A 23,115-nucleotide genomic window follows, 5' to 3' on the forward strand; every position below is an offset into this window, starting at 1 on the left:
ATATTGTCACTGTAGTTTCTGCTTGTATCTATATATTTCATGCCTTGTACTTATATACTGCTCAAAAAAATTAAAGGAACACTTTTTAATGAGAGTACAGCATCAAGTCAGTGACACTTGTGGGCTATTGATCTGGTCGGTTAACTAGCAGAGGGGGTTGTTAATCAGTTTCAGCTGCTTTGGTGTTAATGAAATTAACAACAGGTGCGTTAGAGGGGCAACAATGAGACGACCCCCAAAACAGGGATGGTTTAACAGGTGGAGACCACTGACATTTTTCCCTCCTCATCTGTTTTTTCACTAGTTTTGCATTTGGCTATGGTCAGTGTCACTACTGGTGGCATGAGACGATACCTGGACCCTACAGAGGTTGCACAGGTAGTCCAACTTCTCCAGGATGGCACATCAATATGTGCCATTGCCAGACGGTTTGCTGTGTCTCCCAGCACAGTCTCAGGGGCATGGAGGAGTTTCCAGGAGACAGGCAGTTACTGTAGGAGAGCTGGACAGGGCTGCAAAAGGTCCTTAGCCCATCAGCAGGACTGGTATCTGCTCATTTGGGCAAGGAGGAACAGGATGAGCACTGCCAGAGCCTACAAAATGACCTCCAGCAGGCCACTGGTGTGAATGTCTCTGACCAAACAATCAGAAACAGACTTCATGAGGGTGGCCTGAGGACCTGATGTCCTCTAGTGGGCCCTGTGCTCACTGCCCGGCACCGTGGAGCTCGATTGGCATTTCCCATAGAATACCGGATTTGACAGGTCCACCACTGGTGCCCTGTGCTTTTCACAGATGAGAGCAGATTTACTTTGAGCACATGTGACAGTCTAGAGAAGGCTATGCTGCCTGTAGCATCGTTCCGCATGACCGGTTTGGTGGTGGGTCAGTGATGGTCTGGGGAGGCATATCATGGAGGAACGCACAGACCTCTACATGCTAGACAATGGCACCTTGACTGCCATTAGGTATCGGGATGAAGTCCTTGGACTCATTGTCAGACCCTATGCTGGTGCAGTGTGTCCTGGGTCCCTCCTGGTGTACAACAATGCCCGGCCTCTTGTGGCGAGAGTATGCAGGCAGTTACTGGAGGATGAAGGAATTGATACCATTGACTGGCCCCCACGCTCGCCTGACCTTAATCCAATAGAACATCTCTGGGACATTATGTTTTGGTCCATCTGGTGCCGCCAGGTTGCACCTCAGACTGTCCAGGAGCTCAGTGATGCCCTGGTCCAGATCTGGGAGGAGATCTCCCAGGATACCATCCGTCGTCTCATCAGGAGCATGCCCTGACATTGTCAGGCATGCATACAAGCACGTGGGGGCCATACGAACTATTGAGTACGATTTTGAATTGCTGCAATGAAATTTTGGCAAAATGGACTAGCCTGCCGCATCATTTTTTCACTTTGATTTTCAGGGTGTCTTTGAATTCAGCCCTCTGTAGGTTGATAATTTTCATTTCCATCAAACAATGTGGAATCCTTTCCTTCCTAACACATTAGCCAGTCCATATCAGTAGAGATATCCAGCAGGATTTTTTTCCCATTGAGATCTGATGTGCTTTCAAAGTGTTCCTTTAATTTTTTTGTGCAGTTTATTTCATTTGTTTTATTTTCTCACTCGCTTTCATTGCAGTATTTATCACCTTTCTCTAATTTGCTATTATTAACTGGCTGATTTCTTATTTTTAGCATATGCTGTCAGTTAAAAAAAATAGCTGTGGTGTTTTTTTGCACAAACTATTTAGCAGCTGGGATAATCATTTGTCCCAAGGTTCACTGAGGCTGTTAAACTGTCAGGATAGAAAAAGTTTAGAGTTTAATCTCAGTGACACCTAGAGACCGTGAACTGCAGTGTAACCGCTCAAAGGTGATGGAGTCATCTGTCTGAGAAAGATAAAACTGGACAGAGCAGACAAGATAAAGCAAATGACATAGATTGGCTGTCATTCCACCAGCAAGGGGTGCTCCTAGTAGGAGTGCTGAATTGTAAACTTTACATGTTTAAAGATACATAAAGGTGTTTTGTGGCTTGCGTAAGTACTGTAAATTTCAGACACAGCTGTTCTGAGTCTGTGTTTTCAGTTTCAAGGTTGCAAAGAGCCAGATCCTGTCCCTGCAGCAAATCTGACACCAGACTTGGAAGTGATGGCATTCCATCACAGGATACACTTGAGCATACTTCCACCCATATTAATACCAAGTCAGTTTGAGTGTGAGAAGAAACTGGACATCTTTGAGAAAACCCATGTAAATACAGGGAGAATACAACATTGCCAGTTATCAGGATAGGAACTGAATCTAATTAACTGAAGTTGTGAGAATGCACTGCTAAGCATTGTATGACATTTCCCTCTTTAATAAAATATTATGATTTGGGAATGATCCATCCATCCATTTTCCAACCCGCTGAATCTGAACACAGGGTCATGGGGGTCTGCTGGAGCCAATCCCAGCCAACACAGGGCACAAGGCAGGAACCAATCCCAGGCAGGGTGCCAACCCACCGCAGGATTTGGGAATGATATACTGTAAATACGTCGTTAATTTATTGATTTTTTTTTTTAAAGTTTTGCTGTTTATGGCTGTAAGCATCTGTTAATTCACAGGAGTAGTAGGTCATTAACATTGTGGAAGCTTTTTATTTGGTCACCAGGCTCCTCAGTTAGTAGCATTAGCATCTCCCTTCTACACTCAGGCACTGTGCAGACCAGTTGTCTTTAGCATTTGCCGGGATTTTCAACCAATATCTGGATATGTGCATTGTTTCTTTCTGCTTCAAGAAAAAAAAAATCAAAAAGTCACAGGTCTGAATGACTACAGACCAGTAACTTAAACGTCTGCGGTAATGAAGACTTTTGAACACCTTATTATGAATTACCTCAAGAATGCTAAAAAAGACTTCCTGGACCCATTTCAGTTTGCATCCAGAGCCAACACGTCTATGGATGATGCAGTAAATTAGTCTCTGAGCATTATTTACCTTAATAAGCCAGGGGCGTATGTAAGGATCATGTTTGTAGACTTTAGCTCTGCTTTCAATAATTAATCCCAGAGCTCCTAGATAAGAAACTTGCCCAGTTCAATCTGCCACTGTATTGCAAACTTTCTTACAGAAGGAAAACAGTATGGGCGGCTGGGCACACATATCTGGCCCATTAACATGAAGTACTGTTGCACCACAAAGATGTGTCCTTTCCCCATGACTCTTTTCACTTTATACAAATGACTATACCTCTGGCAATTTGCCTGTCAAACTTCTAAAATTTGCTGATGACTCACACTAATAGGCCTCATTTCAAACAATGATGAGTCTATATACAAGAAGTGAAAAATCTTATATTGTGGTGCAGCCATAATAATTTGGTCCTTACCATTCAAAAAACTCAGGAGATGATCACATATTTTTTGGGAACAGTTACCTGCTCACCTATCACTTGCCTTAAGTGGCTCAGCCATTGAGATATCAGAGTAATTTAAGTTCCTGGGCAATGTGGTATCACAAGTCCTTAAGTGGGACAATACCATCACATTAAGAAAGCCCATCAGAGAATGTTCTTTTTGTGTTAGCTGAGAAAATACAGTTTCACTCAAGCAGTATAGGTACAGCTCTACACAACTATCATCGAGTCCATTCTGACATCATCTATAACTGTCCGGTTTGGTGCTGCCTCTGTTCAGGCTAAGGACAATCTGCAGCGCATCATCAGAGGCTATGAAAGGATTATAGGCTGTACCTTACCACATATTGTCCTATAAGAGTCCAGTGTAAGGAAGAGGCCCACAAAAGTCATTACTGATCCAACTCATCCAGGGCATCGCCTTTTCCAAAGACTTCCCTCCTGCAAACGTCTTTGTGCAAGGAGAGCTAAAACAGCACGTCATCTAAACAGTATTTGTCCATGTGCAGTTATTCTGACTAATCCCATCTGAGCTTCTACTCAGCATCTATGTATACCTGCTATACACTAGAAAGCCAGGACATTTGTAAACCTACTATCACTTTATTTTTTGCGTTGCCCTTGTGTGCTGCATCATATTTTACTATTTTATGTTTTGTCCTCTTGTATTTATCTTTTGTATTCTGTGTTATCCTTGTATGTTACACCAATACTATCAAGACAAATTCCTACATTAGTGTTCCTGGCCAATAAAGTATATTCTGATTCTAAACAAACTGGTAAACATGAAGGGGAGGCTAGTGTCTATACCGTTTTGTACCACAACACTCTCTACCTTAATAGTAAAATTACTGATTAGAAATGTTACTTTAATATTATTTTTGACCCTCTCATTACGAGAGTTTTCTGCTTTCGTTTCTAATTGCATCTCATTCTTCTTCCAGTTTTTCAAGCTTCAATGTATCCTGTTCTTTGGAATGGCTATCTGTGGAAACCCCACTGTTAAAGCCTATCACTCTTTGTGGCTCGGTATTGCCAGAACCTCTTGAGCTCCTTGGAGGAAATGTTTCTATAACCTACCACTCAGGACTACTGCATGGTTCTGGATTTCGTTTGACATATATTAAAGGTATACCCATTTATTTTAAGTTAGATAAGTGACAGATCCTGCTGAGTCATTCATTTATATGTAATAAATGTGCTGTCTCATTATGATCAATGTGTGAACACATTAGACAGATGCAGCGGCACACATTTTTAAATTTTGTAGTACAACAGCCACAGCTTTTGTTGGGAATGATCTTTTTTATGAACAGTTGAAATTTTGTTTTCTTGTAGGTTATCTGGACTCAGAAAAGTGCATGCAGGATGAATTTCTTTGTGCAAATCGGAAATGTGTGCCAAATGATTGGCATTGCAACCAACAAGATGAATGTAAAGACAATTCTGATGAATCTGACTGTCCTCTGTCTTACAGCCCTCCAACTAGTCCCTTCTTACAAAGAAAGACTTGTCCCCTCTCAACCATTCCCTGTGACAAATACACAAAACTAGAACAAACCCATTGCATATTTGTCAGTCAGATATGTGATGGATTCGCTGACTGTCCAGGAAACACTGATGAAAATAACTGTCCCCCAGTTCAAGAGGGCCCCTGTGGAGGAAGGCTGACAGAATTTTATGGAGTCTTTTCGTCACCACGTTTTGCTATTCCCACAAACTATCATCAAAATAGGGCCCAGGAGTGCATATGGGAGATTGATCCAGGGGATACAAGAAAGTTGATTCTTAATCTGGTTTCAATTGATCTTGAAGCCAGCGACAGCATTGAAGTTTATGACATGGGAGACTTGAAGGAAGATCATCTACTTCGCATGGTTAGAAATTTTTTGTTCCATTGTTGCAGTGGTTTGATGTTTGTGGTAAATACAGTGCATCCGGAAAGTATTCACAGCGCATCACTTTTTCCACATTTTGTAATGTTACAGCCTTATTCCAAAATGGATTAAATTCATTTTTTTCCTCAGAATTCTACACACAACACCCCATAATGACAACGTGAAAAAAGTTTACTTGAGGTTTTTGCAAATTTATTAAAAATAAATTCTGAGGGGAAAAAAATGAATTTAATCCATTTTGGAATAAGGCTGTAACATAACAAAATGTTGAAAAAGTGATGCGCTGTGAATACTTTCTGGATGCACTGTATATATATATATCCAAATTGTTTTTTTTTAAGAATGTATTTTGTTGTTTTATTTTTGGTATTAGAAAATATTAATTTTATTGATAAGTAAGTACTAGGAAATGCATGGTTTTAATAGTGGATATTCATGGTCATAACTTGTATATGCAGACATTATAGATTAGAAAAAGTTTGTCACAAATTGGCCATTTAGCGCAACAAAGCTCTTCAATTCTGCTCACCTAGTTTCTCCAAAATAAAATCGTTTGTTTTGAATGTTTCTAAAGTTCTACTGTCAACACACTGCCTGGCAATATTTCCATGTGTCTGTGGTTCTCTGTGTGATATGCAGATAGTCATCTGCTCAAGAAGATTAGTTTACCGTATGTCCTTCAGGAAGAGTGATTTGTTATGTGGTGGATTACCCTGCTGGAAGTGTCAAATTAAAATGGAGTAGGCTCTAGCTATAAAGAGATGTACATGGTCTTTAATGATGCTTATGTATGCACACTGCTGATACTAAGAGACTCAATCTGCGACAAGAAAACATTACCAACACTATTACATTATTGCCACCAGTTTGTACTTATGATTTCGAGCCTAGTCATCAGCATGTCACAAATAAATCAAACTTCGTTATACCAGGAGGCACCTTTTCCAATCTTTAGCCTAAGCTTACTGTTCTTAGCTGACATGAGTGGAACCTTGTGTAGTATTTTGTTACTGTAAGATGTCATTCTAGTCCCAAGCTGATTGGAACGATTCCATCATTAAAGTTTTGGCTAAAATTTTAAAGGTGGATGCACTTCCTGACACTTTTCCTCTCTATTTATTCAGGCTTGGGACCGACGTCAAGTTGGACTGGTTTGCACCAGAACCCTGATGGCTAGATTATATGAGGTTTAATGATGATCAGGAGATAACCCTTAGAGTACAGTGTGGGTGGAACAACTAGAGTATTGTGTGATCAAACAATTAAGGTGAAGGATAAAACAGGATTTTAAAACAGTCGTAAAACCAGCAATAATATATGGAGCTGAGACATGGCCAGTAAAGGGAGCACAGGAGAAAAGTTAGATGTGGCAGAAATGAGCATATTGAGATGGATATGTGGAATTACTTAAAAAGGATGAAATAAGAAATGGGACAATGAGAGGTACAACAAAAGTGGGAGAGATGTCTACGTAATTACTGGAAAGTAGGTTGAAGTGGTATGGACATCTGATTAATATGTGGACAAAAGAGTGACAGGAATGGAACTACAGGGAAAGAGGAAGAGAGGGAGACCAGAGCAGAGGTGGATGGATAAAGGAAAAAGGCTTGACTGGTGAGGAGGTTCAGGACCAAGCTGTTTGGAGAAGGTTGATCAAGCACATCAACCCCACAAGAAGAAGAAGGTGGCATTGCAGTCAGTTGGCTAATACCGTCTTTTTCCGAAAATAAGACACTGTCTTACTTTCTTTTTTGGTCCAAAATACGCACTAGGGCTTATTTTCGGGGGAGGACAAAAATAAAAGTATATTTATATATTTTTATTTAATATTTATTTATTTTACACAGAATACAGAAATTAAAATTTATTCAATTACAGTCATGTCATCTTCTTCTGGAACATCGTCATAAATCAAGATTTACACCCCTGGAGTCTTCCACAATTCCCTTTTTGTACTCGACGGAATAGCTCTTTCGTTTTGTACTCATTTTAACTGCGGTTAAAAATTATTCACTTTATAAAAAATAAAATTACGTATGAGGAAATAATCAGACTTACAAGACTGAAATGAACAAACATTGTATCTGCACTGTCGCTCAATGTAGACTGCTGCCTTAACGAACAATTATTTATAGTGTGCGCCAACGACGCGTTCCGTCGCATTCTGCATATGCATGCCCCCCTCCACCCCCTCCCCACCTCATTCGACCATACTCTGCGATACGCGCGACGCAGTACAACACAGCAGAGCAGAGCGGACACAATATTTATGTATTCATGCTGCCTTATTTTGTATTTTTAAGATAAATTCCAAGAATTAATTTGAAACGAACTGTAGAGGTAAACAATGAATTTCTCGGAATATTTTATTTCAAACATTTCTCTGAAATACGAGTATTAGGGAAGCTAAACATACTTAATACATCAACAGCATTTTTTAACGAATTCTTTTTTTCACATTATTTTAACTAGGGCTTATTTTCGGGGGAGGGCTTATATTACAAAAAGTTCCGAAAATCTTGATAGGGCTTATTTTCGGGGGATGTCTTATTTTCGGAAAAAGACGGTATTAACATAAAATCATTACAAGTCTGCTATTCATAACCTGATTGCATATGAATGAAATTGTTCAGTTACAATCACTGCGCAGTCTGTTGGTGAATCTGTAGTCTTAATTACTGCAGTTATTTAATTCAAATTTTTGTTGAAACTAATGCATGTCACTTTTTACTTTCAGATAAGTGACTTAAGCAACAACAAACGAGTGACAGTAGAGTCAACTTCTGGCCATATGTCAGTGGTCTATCGTTCTGAAGCTGGCAGTTCTACTCGTGGATTTAATGCAACTTATCAAGTGTCCGGCTATTGCTTGCCATGGCAATTGCCTTGTGGAGGTGGTAGCCTGGATTGCTATTCACACCAGGAACGCTGTGATGGCATCTGGAACTGTGTGGAGACAGGCAAAGATGAAGAGGGCTGCGGAAATTGTGGTCCTGGCATGTTTCCTTGTGGGGGTATTCGACAGAGTCACCCAGGAGGTGTGACAGGAACCTGCTTCTCAGCAGCTGAGCGCTGCAATTCTCAGTCCTACTGTATTGATGGCACAGATGAGAGAAATTGCCACAGTTGTCAGCCAGGCACATTTCACTGTGATGCAGAAAGGTATGAAGCCTTGTTAAATTTTTTTAAATTCACCACTGTGGCCCACCACCCATAATACTCTGCATAATTAAGTGCAGATTGTTTCACACTTTTGTGGCGTAATGGTGGACATTTTAATGATGTAACTTTTTATGTAACATTTTGCTTTTCTTAACAAAAGTGATATGTGCTGGAGACTAGATAGTTGCACACTAAAACTGGCAAAGGTATGAGAACTCTTTCTGTTAAGAGGTTATGTTCTGTATGTGTGTGTGTACAGTGTACTGACACCTTAATGACAGGTAATGTACTCTTTTTGCAATGCTTTTAAAGTTTTTAAAATCAATAAAATAAAGGAAAGAGTATTTGTAGTACTGTACCATTTCTGATCTTCATAAAAAATGAATGATCTTTAATGTAATGTATTTCTTATTAATAACACTAGACCAATTGTCAGCTGAAACATGAAGATTAATATTGTAATAAAGGTTATATTATCAAAATGTATCAGATACTGTAAACATATTATTCCAAGTAGAAAAACGAAAATGTAACTGTTTACTTTAGAAGCTAAACCAGTCTAATTTTATTATCGCTACTCATAGGAAAAAATCCATCCACTTGCCAGACCGCTTAATTTGTCAAAATTTATTTAGCTCTTGTTTAAATCCTAAATGCCTTGTATTTCCTTGTTCTCAGATGTGTTTTTGAGACTTGGCGTTGTGATGGTCAACCAGACTGTAAGGATGGCACTGATGAGATGAATTGTTCATTTACTGTGCCACGGAAGGTCATCACAGCAGCGACAGTGGGCAGTCTCATCTGTGGTCTTTTACTTGTCATTGCCATGGGCTGTACATGTAAGCTGTACTCCCTGCGTGCCCGTGAATACAGGTTAGTCTGCTGTATATCCTTTTCTTGTGGGTGGTTATGTAAGTAAACACTGCTTGAGTTAATATCAGTTTAGTCTTTCAGGGAATTTCTTATTTTAACTGATGTAATGTAATTTCCAAGTTTTCTTTGTAGTGTTGTTTTTACAATATTTGTTGTTTAAGTCACTATAAACGGTAGTTAGGATGCACTGATTTTTCACTAGGGAGTGTGGACTGTGCCAGGTGACACCTAAATGACTGTCTGTAAAATTCTGTGTAGTGTTTCAGGCTGAAATCAACAATAGGGAACCCCTGCGAGATGAATCAATCAAATTGAGTTACTTTTGGGACCCCAATAGTACCTGTTAATATGCTGCATTAAACAGCCAGGTGTCCATTTTTCTGCATTGTTTAAAGTATGATCAGCTCTCTGTTAAGGCGCTGTATCCATCGAGGCACCCAGGTGCTTTTGGGGGGTCTTAATCCAGCCCTGGATACTGAACTGGGTGATACCACTGCTAAGACAAATAACTTGTTTTATTTGTAAGTTTTTATGTTTTATATATGTTTGGCAAGGACTGAAGCAAATGCAAGTTGTAAAGATAATGTAAATATGGCACATTGGTGATAAATGGGAATTCAAATGAGAAATTATCACTGGTACAGAAGAAATAAAACACAAGGTATACTACAGTATGTTTATGATCTATGGTCATTTTTGGAGTTAACCACGTGTGGTGTCACATAGTCATATTTTCTATAACTTGTTTTCCTGCTTCATCTGCACAAATGCATTACTTTAAATATATCTTCTATGATTGCTCACAGTTGACACTTAAGATTTCACAAATTTGAACCTTTGCAAGTATCCCCAGGCCATGTATAGCATAAAGGTAAGCAACATCTAAGAATGAGTGGAAATAATAAGGAAGCATCAGAAAGTCCAATTTTTACAACCCACATAAAAAATAAAGATTTTAAGGCTGATGCAGATACGTGTTTATAATCTAGTACTTTATTAATTTTCGTGCTATATTTTGGCTTTCAAGCATGTGTGCCATGCCCTCCATTCCCATCGTTTAGCAAATTTGAGATATTTCAGTATTTGTTTGTCAGTGCTAGTTTTCATACATAGCCAAGCATACATTACTTACTGTAGAGCAGGGCTGAGCAATCTTTTTTGGTGGCTGGCCGAGTTGTCAATAATGACTCATGCAGTGGGCCATATATAACATCTAGCTGTGACTATGAACCCATGTAGTCTAGCACATATTCAGATAGCTAAAATTAACTTCAAAAATATTTTTTCAAGAAATGATTTGATTATAAAAGTTTTTTATTGAAGGGTGTTAAGAGCAGTTCTCAAATACCAATAAGAGAGCAATTTTTAAGTAAAATGATTTTGCTATCACTTTGTTCTAGTCATGAACACGAAACTTCCTGCTTCTGTACAAACTGTTGCTAGAAACCAAGATGTTTAGACATCTCTACAATTTATGTCCGTGCATTGCTATATTTGCTTTTACTAATTTACATTTGTGAAAAGATCTCTTGTAATTGTGCTACCAAATATAATGCACACAGCAAACTTGAAAAGCCTTGGAAACAAATTCAAAATAATATACAGCTGGTAGAACTTTATCAACAATTGTAAAATCACTCTTGCAGCCTAAAGTTCCTGTAAGTGAGATTACCAAAGTCACCACAAAGGAAGGCAATTGTAGCTGTACAGTATACCTGGTGCAGTCCAGTCTTCTGTTTAAACTCTGTTTACTGAAATTGGAAAAATGGGTTTTACCTGTTGCAGCTCACTCAGATTGTTGTAAAGTTTGAAAAATGAGCAAAGATAAATGATCAACTCCATACCAAAGTTGAAATGAGCTCACCTGGGAACCGTAACTACCTCCTTCAAGTGATGAAGAGCTTGAAAAACACATTGTCCAAAGTCATGTGATGCCACTGTGCATTTTACTGTTTGCCTCACCAAACACACACGTTGAAGTACAGGAATAATATGGCTTGGTCAATCTGAAAAACCCCTCTCTCCTTTTAATCTCCTTCTTTCACAGTTGTAAACTGCTCTTTTTATACCAATTTTTACACAGCTCTGGAGTCACACCCCAGCTTCTGCTGTAAATAAAATCCATTGCTGACAAAATGCGTAAACTTAGGTTCTTTAAAGACACACGTGTAAGACAAACTGCAAGCTGCTGAAGACATGTACACTTACCCCTTTACTTAGTCTCTACCTGTACTAGAGATTGTCCCTGTATGGTGAAAGCTCATTTGTTTAATTTTTTTTTTTTTTTGATTGACACCACATGGCAACTACGCATACACATCATCTTGTTAAGAGCACCTCACAACGGCCATAATATTATGGATTACTACAAGCAGCCTATGGCTGCTTACACCCATGTCCCATTTGTCCAGCAATAGTTTGCCTACCTCTTGTCTAAAGAAACATTAAGAGCAAATGCTAAAGTAAGAGTTCTTGACACAGTAAAGCAGATAAAAAATGATTTCCAATGAAGAAAGTTGTTCAAAATGTTTTGTACAAGGAAGTATTTTATGCTTAAATAGGTTATTTACTTCAGTAAGGAGTTATGTTAGCATACAAATATATATCCAGCAAACATTTAAGCATACAAGTTACATGTATACATAGAGGTATGTAAGTGTACAACTTATCCATTTTCTCATCCTCCTTTTGCACTTATTGCCATTAGCACTGTGTATCTGCCTACCTTCTTTCCAAGGACGGCAGGACATGTTACAGCTAATTTCTATTTTTCAATGAAAATAAAAAGCATGGGAAATCCCTTAGGTGATTATTACATTGTTGCAGATAACATGTATCCACTAAATGTCATTTTCCGCTAATCTGATTAGTGTTTATTATATATATAATGAAATGAGATGAGAGGTCAACATTACATCACAGCCCATCCAGTTCAGGTGACAGGATTTTCTTCTGAATTAACCCACTGGGAGCTATCACTTGCAAGTTAGTTCACATAATATTTCCCACTGGGAAGCTTGTCTTTTCAATAGCACATGAATACAGCCTTAGTGCCCATGTAGTACTCATGAAATCATTACTGCTGAATTAATGATGTCCAATTAAGTGACATATTTCTCTCTTTTCTCTCAATCAGTTTTTGAATAGCAATGTCTCCTTGCTATATACATGCAGTGCACAATTCTTCGATTTGTTTTGCTTAGTGTGTTTCTAAAAAGCCTTGTACAGGATGAAATTGCATGTCAGTTATAAATTTTACCATGCTTGACAGAAAATCAAGGATTCACGTTATTACTTATGACCACAAATGCTCCAAATAATATCAACAATACTTGGTGTTTTTTTGTGTGTAATACAGTATGACTGCCATTAATTTGGCATTAGTGCTGTCATTAAATTCAAAGTTTATAATACTAGTTTTTAGCCAGTGTTTAGCAGGCAGGCATTGTCATGTTTCTGGTTCTTGCATAGTTACCCTTTCTTTATGGTCAGAGCAATTTATCCAGAAAAATTAAAGTAATAACCATTAACTGGCAGAGCTGAATGGTGTAATAGAGTATTTCCATGGCCCCTTGTAGCTGACTGCTCTCGTTGTAAACAGACAACAAGGTTTGCTCCATTGGTATTGTCTTAATGGGCACATGACATCACACCCTGCTAGTTGTGCAGTAGCACTGGTTAAGAGATACTTCTTCAGCAGTTTCCGAATTGTCATAAGTATGCTGGCACAGACCTTAAGCTAACCTGTCATTTTGTGAAATGTGCACAAGACTTTCCACATTCTTTGATTTTATTCAATGCTACGTCTATGTTCAATTTTCTAGATGTATTTTTAGTTTGTGCTCCCAACTGCCATTATTGTACACACTGGGGAAAAATATGCAATAAGCTGTGGGTTGCTGCTAAGAAAAGGTGTTAATATGAAAATATTGGTATTTGTCTACCATCTGTTTTATGCCTGCTTTATTTAGAGCAGGGCGGTGGCAGTTTTGTTTTGAGCTTTATAGTACCAATGCCAAGTTTTGACTATACCACTGTAAATTCATTAGTTTTCAGGAGGTTCATGAAAATTCATATGCCGTGAAATTATGCCATTTGATGCAGAACCAATTACAGTATTCAGGGCAAACTGTTGCCTAACAAGAATACATATAAATTGTGCCCAATCTGAGATGAGTTTCTGAGCCAGACCCCCAGCTGAAACAGAGATGCTGGAACCCTGGGTGTCTATCTCATCACCTTCTTGACCGCCAGTGAAGTTGGGGTATAGGCAATCACTTAGTCATATTGAAAACGAGATTCTCTTTAAAGTGCTGTCATGGCGTGTGTTTTTGCTTTTCTGTTCAATTTTCCAGGTCAAGTGTATAAGCTGGTGTATTAAATTTATCCTGCATTTATCTGAGGGCAATTGAGTAAAAGTTGCAGACTTTATTATCTATGTGGTTATGCTGAATATTGACTCTTGTAGGAATGTTTAAAATCTTTTGGGGTAAGTTACTAGTACAATCAGGTTGCCATGTTCATTGCTTAGGTGCCATATAGACCTTAATCTTGGGGATTATACTTTTGATGAATAGATGTGTTTATTTTTAGCTATTTTGTCAATTCAAAATGTTAATTTACTGTATTTTCATCATACATAAAACACAACAAAATTACTTGCATTATTTGAAAGGACAGTGGTGAAGGGAAAACATTTTTACCCCTAATCCCAAACATATTTGGGAAACATTTTTACCCCTCATCCCAAACATATTCTAATCATTTTCATGACACCAATTTCCCACCTGTTTGACATATTAAATTATTATTATGGGGAAAATTTGACTTAAGAGCTTCTGCCATGGTTTTAGTTTTAGGGGTTTTTGATTGTGCTGTTAGGAGGTGAATGTGGGAAATAAATTATTGAAACACTATTTCTGTGTGCTATAGCTGATATACAAGGAAAAAAGCATTTCATTGTAAAGCAGTGATGTCCTCCAACTTACAATTTAAAATTATACATTTGAATTTAACTTTTAAATTACTTTAGCATAAACTTGTACAATTTACAAAAGACTTAAATGCTACATTCTACATTGAATACAACTGATAATATTTAAAGTCCATTCTAAAGAATGTTTTCATAGGTGTAAAAAAAAAATTGTATTTATGTTTTTACAGTTTTTTTGCCCCTATCTCTGCACGAGAGGCTGAATTTATTCAGCAGCAAGCCCCACCATCTTATGGGCAGTTGATTGCCCAGGGCCTTATTCCTCCAGTTGATGACTTTCCCACAGAGAACCCCAATGACGTAAGTACTTGGTATTAGTATTTTGTTGAAAGATTTATGTGTTGTATTCATGATGTAAGTAGGGTGTCAGATTAGAAAATATGGGACAATACTTAACTGCTTCAGTGAGATACAACAGAAAGATTGGTTGACAAGACAACATTGTATTTGTGTAAGTAGGTCAGAGCTTGGTTTATATAAGAGTCTAGGTGGGGATTGTGAAACTAGTACTTTAAATGTTCTCCCTCTTATTGTATTGTTTTTGTTTTTTTCCTATCCCATATCCATAGACCTCAGTTTTAGGGAACATTAGAGGAATTATTCAACTCTTGAGACAGGAACGCCCCCATAATCGCAGAAGACGACGCAACCGGTATGTGAGACGAGCTATCAGAAGACTGAGGAGATGGGGTTTGCTGCCAAGAGCTACATCAGCTTCCTCTTCTGGACGAAACGGTGCTGCGCCTCAGGTTGCTACCGTATCTTCAGCTGCGGCTTCTTCAAACACAGATGGAACTGAACAAGCAAATGGAGGCGATGCTCATCTACTGGTGGAGGGTGGAGCTACAGGGGTGAGCAATCTACCCCCAGCAGATGATGATGATGATAATCAGTCTGAAGATAATGCTCCTCCTTTGCCTCAAAAAATGAATTTTAATTTTGAACCTCGCTGGCAGCCACAGTCCACAGCCCAAAGAGATACTGTGCCACAGGCAGATGGCCCAAGTACAGCCTCATACTCTGCTAATAGTGAATCACCAGCTGCAGCTCAAGCTCCCTTGTTAACACTTGATGAGATTCCTGTGAACAGAAGCACCTCTTTGTTGTCGTCTGTGTTTTCTGCACTTAGAGGTCGCTTGTCATACTTTGGCAGGCTACTTCCTCAATCTGCAAGCTCTGAAACACAGTTTCCAGTTCATGCTCATGCAGTTGATAATGACGATGATGTTCTGCTGTTGCCCCTGACTGACAGCCCTAATCTGTCTCAGGCCCGCTTAACAACATTTGGCCTGCTGAATGATGATGATGATGATGATGAAATCCTCCCCTAAAGTTTACTTAGTCAATCTTGCCCTAGTGCCTTACTGTCACAGCTGATATTCACAGCACTAAGAATGGCATTAGACATAAAAAATGAATATCTAGACAGGGCATCATAGATTACTTTGACTCTCAGGTTTATGTTCATCAGAAATATTGAATTCAAGCTACTTTGATTCATTGTTCATCCCAAACTCTTACCTACTAGTTCAGTTGGGAAGTCTAAATTGGTATAGTATGAGTGAATGTGGTTGTGTGCATTAGCATGATCCATGATGAACTGGGATCTGTTTAGGTGTTGGTTCTTAAAAGAAAAAAGTGACCCTAAAAAACAGCACAGAAAGAGGAAGGATGGATGAAAAAATTTTTTAAACATAGTCTTGGGGTACATTCTTATTGCGTGTAAAAGTGAAAATCATGTTTTATTACTAAAGCCAGGTGTTTGTAGGTGTTGGCCGCAAGGTGGTTAGCCATAGTGTGTTTGATCACTGCTAACTAAATTGCTTTTTGCTGAAGACAACCTAGGATGCTGTACCTAGGAATTTGACATGAAAAGTGAGAAATCCTAGAATCACATGATGCAAATAATAACTTAATGTAATAACTGATAATGCATCAACAAAAACTTGAAGGCAACCAAACCTTGTGGTCTGGAAAGGAAACCCAGTGCATTAGAGAAGTAGTGCCCAAGCAGTTTTTGTTTTTTCCTTATAAAAATTGATTGATGTGCCCTGATGATTTTCATCATTATGTTGCTCCATGGTGCTGCTATTTTGTCAGCTTACTGATTTTAATAACCCTTATAAGGACAATGCTCTATGTCACTTTTAAAACCCTGAGACTACACACATGCTTGTTGGTTGTCCATGTTCTGCCCTGATAAAACTACAAACTACAGCAATGCCAAGTGCCTTGATTTGTAAAGCCTGTAATTGCATTGAAGTGTCTGAAAGAACAGTGGCAGTGCCACTTGCGCCAAATTCACTAATTGAGGAAGCTGTTAAACTGGCTTTATGAACTACCACTAGGCTGTATCCTAGAGGAACACAAAATGAGTATGATCCCACCTGTTCATATTGATGTTTCTTATGCACTTTGCTCCTTGGTCATTGAAGAGAAATATTGATTTACAAGGTTCGCTGTTTCAATTGTAAAATGTAAGTCTATGGTTTCACAGGTTTTGAATTAATTTCAAAGTTTCTAGGGCTGCTTTTTGCACGGTTTGTTTTAAATTTTTTTTGTCTTGTGTATATTGTTTAAAAGTGCTTGCTTGCCATGTACAGACAAGGCATTTTAGCTTGTGAGTTTATTTGAAATTTGAGTTATTCATCTGTTGCTTTTTCAGATAGTAGGGAGTGATGTATAAATGCTGTGCTGTATTTAAACTTTTATCTTTTTATGCCGTTGTTTTTAATTCCGGTTACGGGACCTGAAATAGGCACAAAAAGTAATTTAAAGAAAATGCGTAATCTGTACTCTGTTGTTTGTATAAAACTACTGCTTTAGGAAATGCCTTATTGACTGCCATTCTTATACCTGAAGTCTTACTGATGCACATTCATGGACAGTGAGGCAGTCTTCATAATCACATCAGGCTGTCTGAAAGGATTTGCTGTTTTACACCATCTGTAAAAATTTCTGCATTGCAGATTCCAAACTTTTTATATATAAAAGTTTTAATGTTTCATGGCAAATGAATGTGTTACAATGTGCAATGTACAGGAAATGCTGTAAACAAAATCTTTTTTGAGTTCAAGAATGTATCTGAATGCTTGGTGTTTATTTTTCAATAGTTAAAATGCACTCAAAATTGTTTTTTTAAGATGAAAGAAATGTAACTTGTAAATAATTTAAAATGTGATTATTAATAAACAAAAATCTGCACATTTTACTAATACATGCGGCTTGCATTTCAGTTAAACAGTTTTCAAAGAATTACATGCTCTGATCCTGTTTTTTTTTCCCCCGCTTAGAGCAATATTAAATATATAGAAGAAGAAAAGTCAGCCAATTCTGTCCTTTGGAAATGTGTGCACTATATGCTGCTTTGTTATACAAGATATTTATAGTTAAGATTGAGTTAAGATGGACCGTGTGTACGTGTCTTCTGTATTTTCTAAATTCTTTCTTCCTTTTCTTGCGTGTTGATTACTCATGTCCATTCTGATGCCAAAGTGTTTTAAATGGCACCATACTGGACTACTAAACTTGGGGAGCTGCTTTAAGAGCATATTGAACTGAACTTATCCAAGTAGAAGAGGTGTTTGTCTTCAGTCCTTACCAGTGCTTTTAGTTGGGAATATAAAACACTGTAATGTTTCCATGACTTGTACTTAACAGAAACAAAAGACTTTGAAATTGCATCATTGTATTGTTTTTTTAAATGTTAAATAATGTTTCCTAAACTTAACAAAATTCATATAAAAATATATATGCATAGTGGGTACTTAAAGTATATACTCTTAAGATGTTTCAGCTTTGTTGACAAAAAGGCTGAAATGAAGACAAATTGTTACAGACTTTTTTCATCTTTGATAAGTAATTGTAAACAACAAATAACCATTAAGGACCGATGTAAGGGTAATTTTTAGGAAGAATTATCCATCCATCCATTATCCAACCCGCTATACCCTAACTACAGGGTCACGGGGGTCTGCTGGAGCCAATCCCAACCAACACAGGGCGCAAGGCAGGAAACAAACCCCGGGCAGGGCGCCAGCCCACCGCAAAGAATTATTTAAATTAAAACACTTTCATTTTTTCATTTACATGTTGTTGTTCAGCAAATCTTACTAATGTCTGCCATAATCAGTCTTGAATTCAGTCTTTACATTAACTGAACCTGAAATTTCAATAAGGGTGTGGGGGCTTGTGAGATTCATCCTTTTATGTATTTGTGTATAATTTTGATTAATATTACTATATATATTTTAAGAAGACCAAAATGTTTGCCATTGGAAAGAAGTTTTTCTTGATATTGTTAAATGCAAGAAAATTTTAAAGAAATTCTAAAGTGGAAATGGCAGGGCCATTCAGTAACATTTATAACTGTGACTTAACTCTTGCAGCAAAAAAGTGTTCTGGCTTGTAAACAGAAATCTTGTTCTTGAAATGGACATTAGAAATAGAAGATTGAGTGGCTAGATGTGTGTGTTTAAAAGGTAAGTTTTTTTTAATTCAGAAGATTTGGGTAAATTAATGTGAATCGTTAATATATATCTCTTTTCACATCCTGATAAAAGCCAAGCAAAATGACACCTTTTATTGGCTAACTAAAAAGATTACAATATGCAAGCTTTCGAGGCAACTCAGGCCCCTTCTTCAGGCAAGATGTAAAGATCTTTCCTGAAGAAGGGGCCTGAGTTGCCTCGAAAGCTTGAATATTGTAATCTTTTTAGTTAGCCAATAAAAGGTGTCATTTTGCTTGGCTTTTCTTTACATTCATAATGGCTAACACGGTACAACACCCTAGTACTACACATCCTGATAACTATTTTATTTGTCACTGTTCTAACTAAATTATTCAATTTTCTGAAGAGCACCCATGTTAGCTTCACAATTTCTTGTTTTTCATGTAGGAAGGTAAAAGAACTTGGTAAAGGACAGGGCTTGGTAAGAGAAAATTCTTGAAAGTCATCCATAAAGGCTTTAGTCTCGATGTTCGTTGTTCACCATGGTTTTGTGTTCTGTCCAGACCTAAGTGAGTTGAAAGGAATTGCCTGAATGGTAGTGTAGTGGTTGGTGTTCTTACCTCGGGTACGCAGTCCTAAGTTCCAGTTCCATCCCTGGCTTTACCTCCATTCAGTTGTTGATTTCTGCATAGTGCTGTTAACTGAGTGCATGCATGGAGCACAGTGACAAGTTCTCTGGTAAAATGCAAGTACAAGTTGAGTATCCCTAATCTGAAATATTAAAATCCAGAATTTTTTGAGAGCTGATGTAACACCACATATGTGCCCTCTAATGTTATTTACTGCTTGTGTAGATGTGAACAACATAAGCTCAGATTCCAAGTGGATTAATTCATTTTGAGCTTGAAGGGGCAGGTTGTCCTCTGTGAAGCGCCATGAAGCTTGGACATACTAACAACAGCTGGGGTTGAGGTTTCTCATGAAGCAGTGACAGCATTAAAGCACTGTCAGTAGACTATTGGGGAGATGGTCCCCATGAGGCGCCACGATGTGGGATAGAAGATGTGGGGCGTTTTCAATATGCTACATAGGGCATTGTGGGACTGAAATGCCAACACCTACGCTGTGTATTAATGGAATGTCACTGCTTACGATTAACAAAAAAGCAACATTATTCTCTGTGCCCTTATTGGAATATGGGTGCAAGTCAGTTGCTCTGATTACATTAGGAGAACTGGACACTACTGCAAATATCTTACGTTTGCAAAACGTTACGTTTTATGTATGTATACTGCACACCATACAAAACCAAATGTAGAGTCTTGTCAGTCATTTAATGGCTTCTAACACAGCTGGCATGATAGTTGCAGCTTGGCTGACATTTTCTGAATACTATTGGTCAGTTCCCTAATACGTGACCACAGCTAGCCAATATAAACAGATGAAAAAGCCAAAAAATGTCTTTAGTACAATTATGTAGCACTGGTCCTCTTAATAGGGAAACTAAAATACAGTCTGTACTTCATATTATTTATTTTTGAGGTTTTAATATGTTTTTCGCATTAGTGCACATTATGATAAAGACTTGGTTATATAAATTATTATATGCACAATTTGTCATTTGGTTCGATTGCTGCATTTCCCTATTTTATCTAAGGTGTCCCCAAAATATTTCCTGCATATGTAAATATTCCAATATCTGACAATTTTTGAAATACTTCTTATTCCAGATATTTTGAATTATGGATTCTCAACCTCTATTCATTTTTACAAATTCCAAAGTGCAGAATTAGTACACATAAAGACAGATTTGTTCAAATACACTGATATAAAACTGATTAACATGTCCTCCACCCTGTAGGAGTTTTTCTGCAGCCCCCCCTCCTTTCTTTTTGTTTTGTTTTTTTTTTTTTTGAATGATGTGTCCAGTACGCTATTGCAACCAAGAACTGAACAGGTATTTTTGAATTGTCGTATTTTTGTAATAGCCAGTCCTCAGTCCATCTCTGAGCTCCTCTGTCTGTTCAGTATTTGCTAAGAACATCAGCAACTGGATTTTATGTTAACTTGACTGAAAGCATGAAGGGATGTTGAATGATTGATTAGCCTAATGACCATGCCCTGCTTTCAGTACATGAGTGTCCTAGAAATTTTCCAGCACTTTGTGTATTTCATGGATTGCAGGATCTGAGAAAGGCCGAACAATGGGAGAGATGCGAGATTGCGGAGGAGGTGGCAGGATTCAGACTGGTTTTCTTACTCGGAAAAAGCCATTGAAGTTTACAGAAATTCTGTAGGTAATATGTATACAAAAAAAGAGGAAAACATTTGTCGATACAACTGTAGAATAAATTATTTGCAATTTAATATAAGAGATGTTATGGACAAACCCCATAGAGTTTGTGACCCCATTCACTTGTCTTTTGTATGGTATTGTGATATTTATGCAATTTTTGCTGCCAAAAACAGCTTAGGTTTTGTCTTTATTCATAGGATCAGGCTGTGTGTGTATGAGAGCGGACAACCAAGGAATGCTTATCTGGAAGCACAATGCATAGGAAGCAGTGACCAGGAATGAGGAAGGCAGGTGTTTTAGACCTCCTAAACAGAAAAGAGGCTTATCTGTCTGATGTCTTGTGTTTTGTGTACCACAAAAGAATTGAAAAAAGGGCAGAGATTGTATCTGAACTGGCCATGCCTGATAACCCTTCATACAACCCCTAGCTCCATCAGGCAGCATGTTATTGGCTGTCACAAATGGTGGCGAGTACATCAGTGCTGGAAGATTGGCATCAGGGTTGCCAGGCCCTTAAAAAATGTATAGCCCAAGTTAAGCTTAAAAATGGCAAACTTGCCCAAAAATAGCCCAGTACCTAAGTTAGACAACATGACACACTGGAAAGTGGGAGGCCGTTTCAGAGCAAGGAGGTTAGGTACATGCCATCAAAGCCCGGCCTGGATGGTGCCCCCTCAGAGAGATTTCAGAGTGATAGAATGGGTATACTGTATACCATCATATACTGCGGATTGGTTGGGTCCCCACAGGGATTATACAACAGTAAAGAATATACAGTATACAATTGCAAATAGCAGTGGTAGGGGTGACAAAGGGGTGAAAATTTGGTAAAAATGGAGTGAAGGGGGTTTGAAAAATAGCTCAAAATACTGTGTTGCTTTTAAAGAAGTAGCTCAAAAAGCTTCAACCATTTTTTCCCATGGATAACAATCAAAAAACGACCCAATTGGGTGAGAAAACCATGGACATGGCAACACTGGTCAGCATATAGTTGTTAACGTGGTCATGGACAGCAGTTTTCAGTCATATAGTCTGGCAAAGAGATATACTGTGGTTGGCAAGTCTGATATACCCGTCTACTAGACGTTGCGTATTGTAATGGCTTTAGCTGACAGGTACGAGCAGAGGAAGGAGATTCCTGGTTACCTGTTCAAGGGTGATGTGAAGGAGGAAACACTGGATTTGTATTCTTCAACCCAGTTGATAGAGGGGAGCATATGGTCCCTGACTTGGAAGAGGGAATCGTATTGCCACTCTAGAGGGACTGGGCAACTGCGAGGCTGCAATGAAAACTTTAGCGTCACAGAGTGCAGGGACATCAGGGGCCTCTATAGGGATTTTTATCCCAAGGTCCATATGGCCAAAGATGCACATGTGACAATTGGACAAGTGGGAAAGCCACCCCATCTGATGGTCTCTGACATTTGGAGGTCTTAAAAAAAGGGGCAAGTACTCTGTGAGAGAATCTGCACTAGTGTTTCATTCTGATGTAAGCTTGTATTCAGTCAGCATTATAGCACTGTGACATTGAGAACGTGTGCATCCATTGGATTTAGTGCATTGGAAAATGCAGTGTTGTGAGCGGTGAGAGCCTATCCTGACACAATTGGAAACAAACTAGGAACTCACCGGTGGACTGGATGGCAGTTTAAGGCCAGCAGAACATCCTTTTTCTGGTGGCCATGAAGGGACTACTTGGATTTTTTCAGTTCGTTTGTTTTGTACAGTCTTTTGTTATTGCCTGTGCTTATCATGTTATCCTGTAACTATTGTTTGTACCCTCCTTTTACACCACTGACCTTTTCGAGTCAACACTTACTGTGTGAAGTTGAGATGTCCTCCTGCTGCATGTCCTTTACCTCCTGTGTGTGGCGATTTCCTCATGTTGTACGGTCTGATTTTTGAATTACAAATGTATCGTCGGCTTGTTAGTCCTGGTAGGCACCTTGGGATGGTGAATCCTCCATGGACCCCTGCATTCACGAGTCCACCACGCTTGCATATCAAAAGGGTGTTAGACGAAAGCTACATCCACA

General features: G+C 38.4%; 1 protein-coding gene and 1 long non-coding RNA gene across 3 annotated transcripts in view; one reads left to right on the forward strand and one right to left on the reverse strand.

Annotated features, from left to right (window-relative positions):
• lrp10 (low density lipoprotein receptor-related protein 10) overlaps positions 1–17,549 on the forward strand; it is a 32,915-nt gene extending 15,366 nt beyond the window's left edge. For both annotated transcript variants that reach the window (XM_028793651.2, XM_051922297.1), the window contains 6 exons: positions 4,351–4,535; positions 4,745–5,283; positions 8,042–8,466; positions 9,145–9,339; positions 14,503–14,632; positions 14,902–17,549. In XM_028793651.2, coding sequence (XP_028649484.2) covers positions 4,351–4,535; positions 4,745–5,283; positions 8,042–8,466; positions 9,145–9,339; positions 14,503–14,632; positions 14,902–15,663 — 2,236 coding nt within the window. In that variant the 3' untranslated portion in view covers positions 15,664–17,549. The remainder of the gene's footprint in view (positions 1–4,350; positions 4,536–4,744; positions 5,284–8,041; positions 8,467–9,144; positions 9,340–14,502; positions 14,633–14,901) is intronic.
• On the reverse strand, positions 17,431–18,139 carry LOC127526562 (uncharacterized). Its single transcript, XR_007934050.1, has 2 exons — positions 17,896–18,139; positions 17,431–17,854 (listed from the first exon to the last, which is right to left on the reverse strand). It is a non-coding gene; the product is annotated as an uncharacterized LOC127526562 (long non-coding RNA).
• Between the last annotated feature and the right edge of the window lie 4,976 nt (positions 18,140–23,115).

The sequence above is a fragment of the Erpetoichthys calabaricus genome, chromosome 2, assembly GCF_900747795.2.
Source record: "Erpetoichthys calabaricus chromosome 2, fErpCal1.3, whole genome shotgun sequence".
Lineage (NCBI taxonomy): Eukaryota > Metazoa > Chordata > Cladistia > Polypteriformes > Polypteridae > Erpetoichthys > Erpetoichthys calabaricus.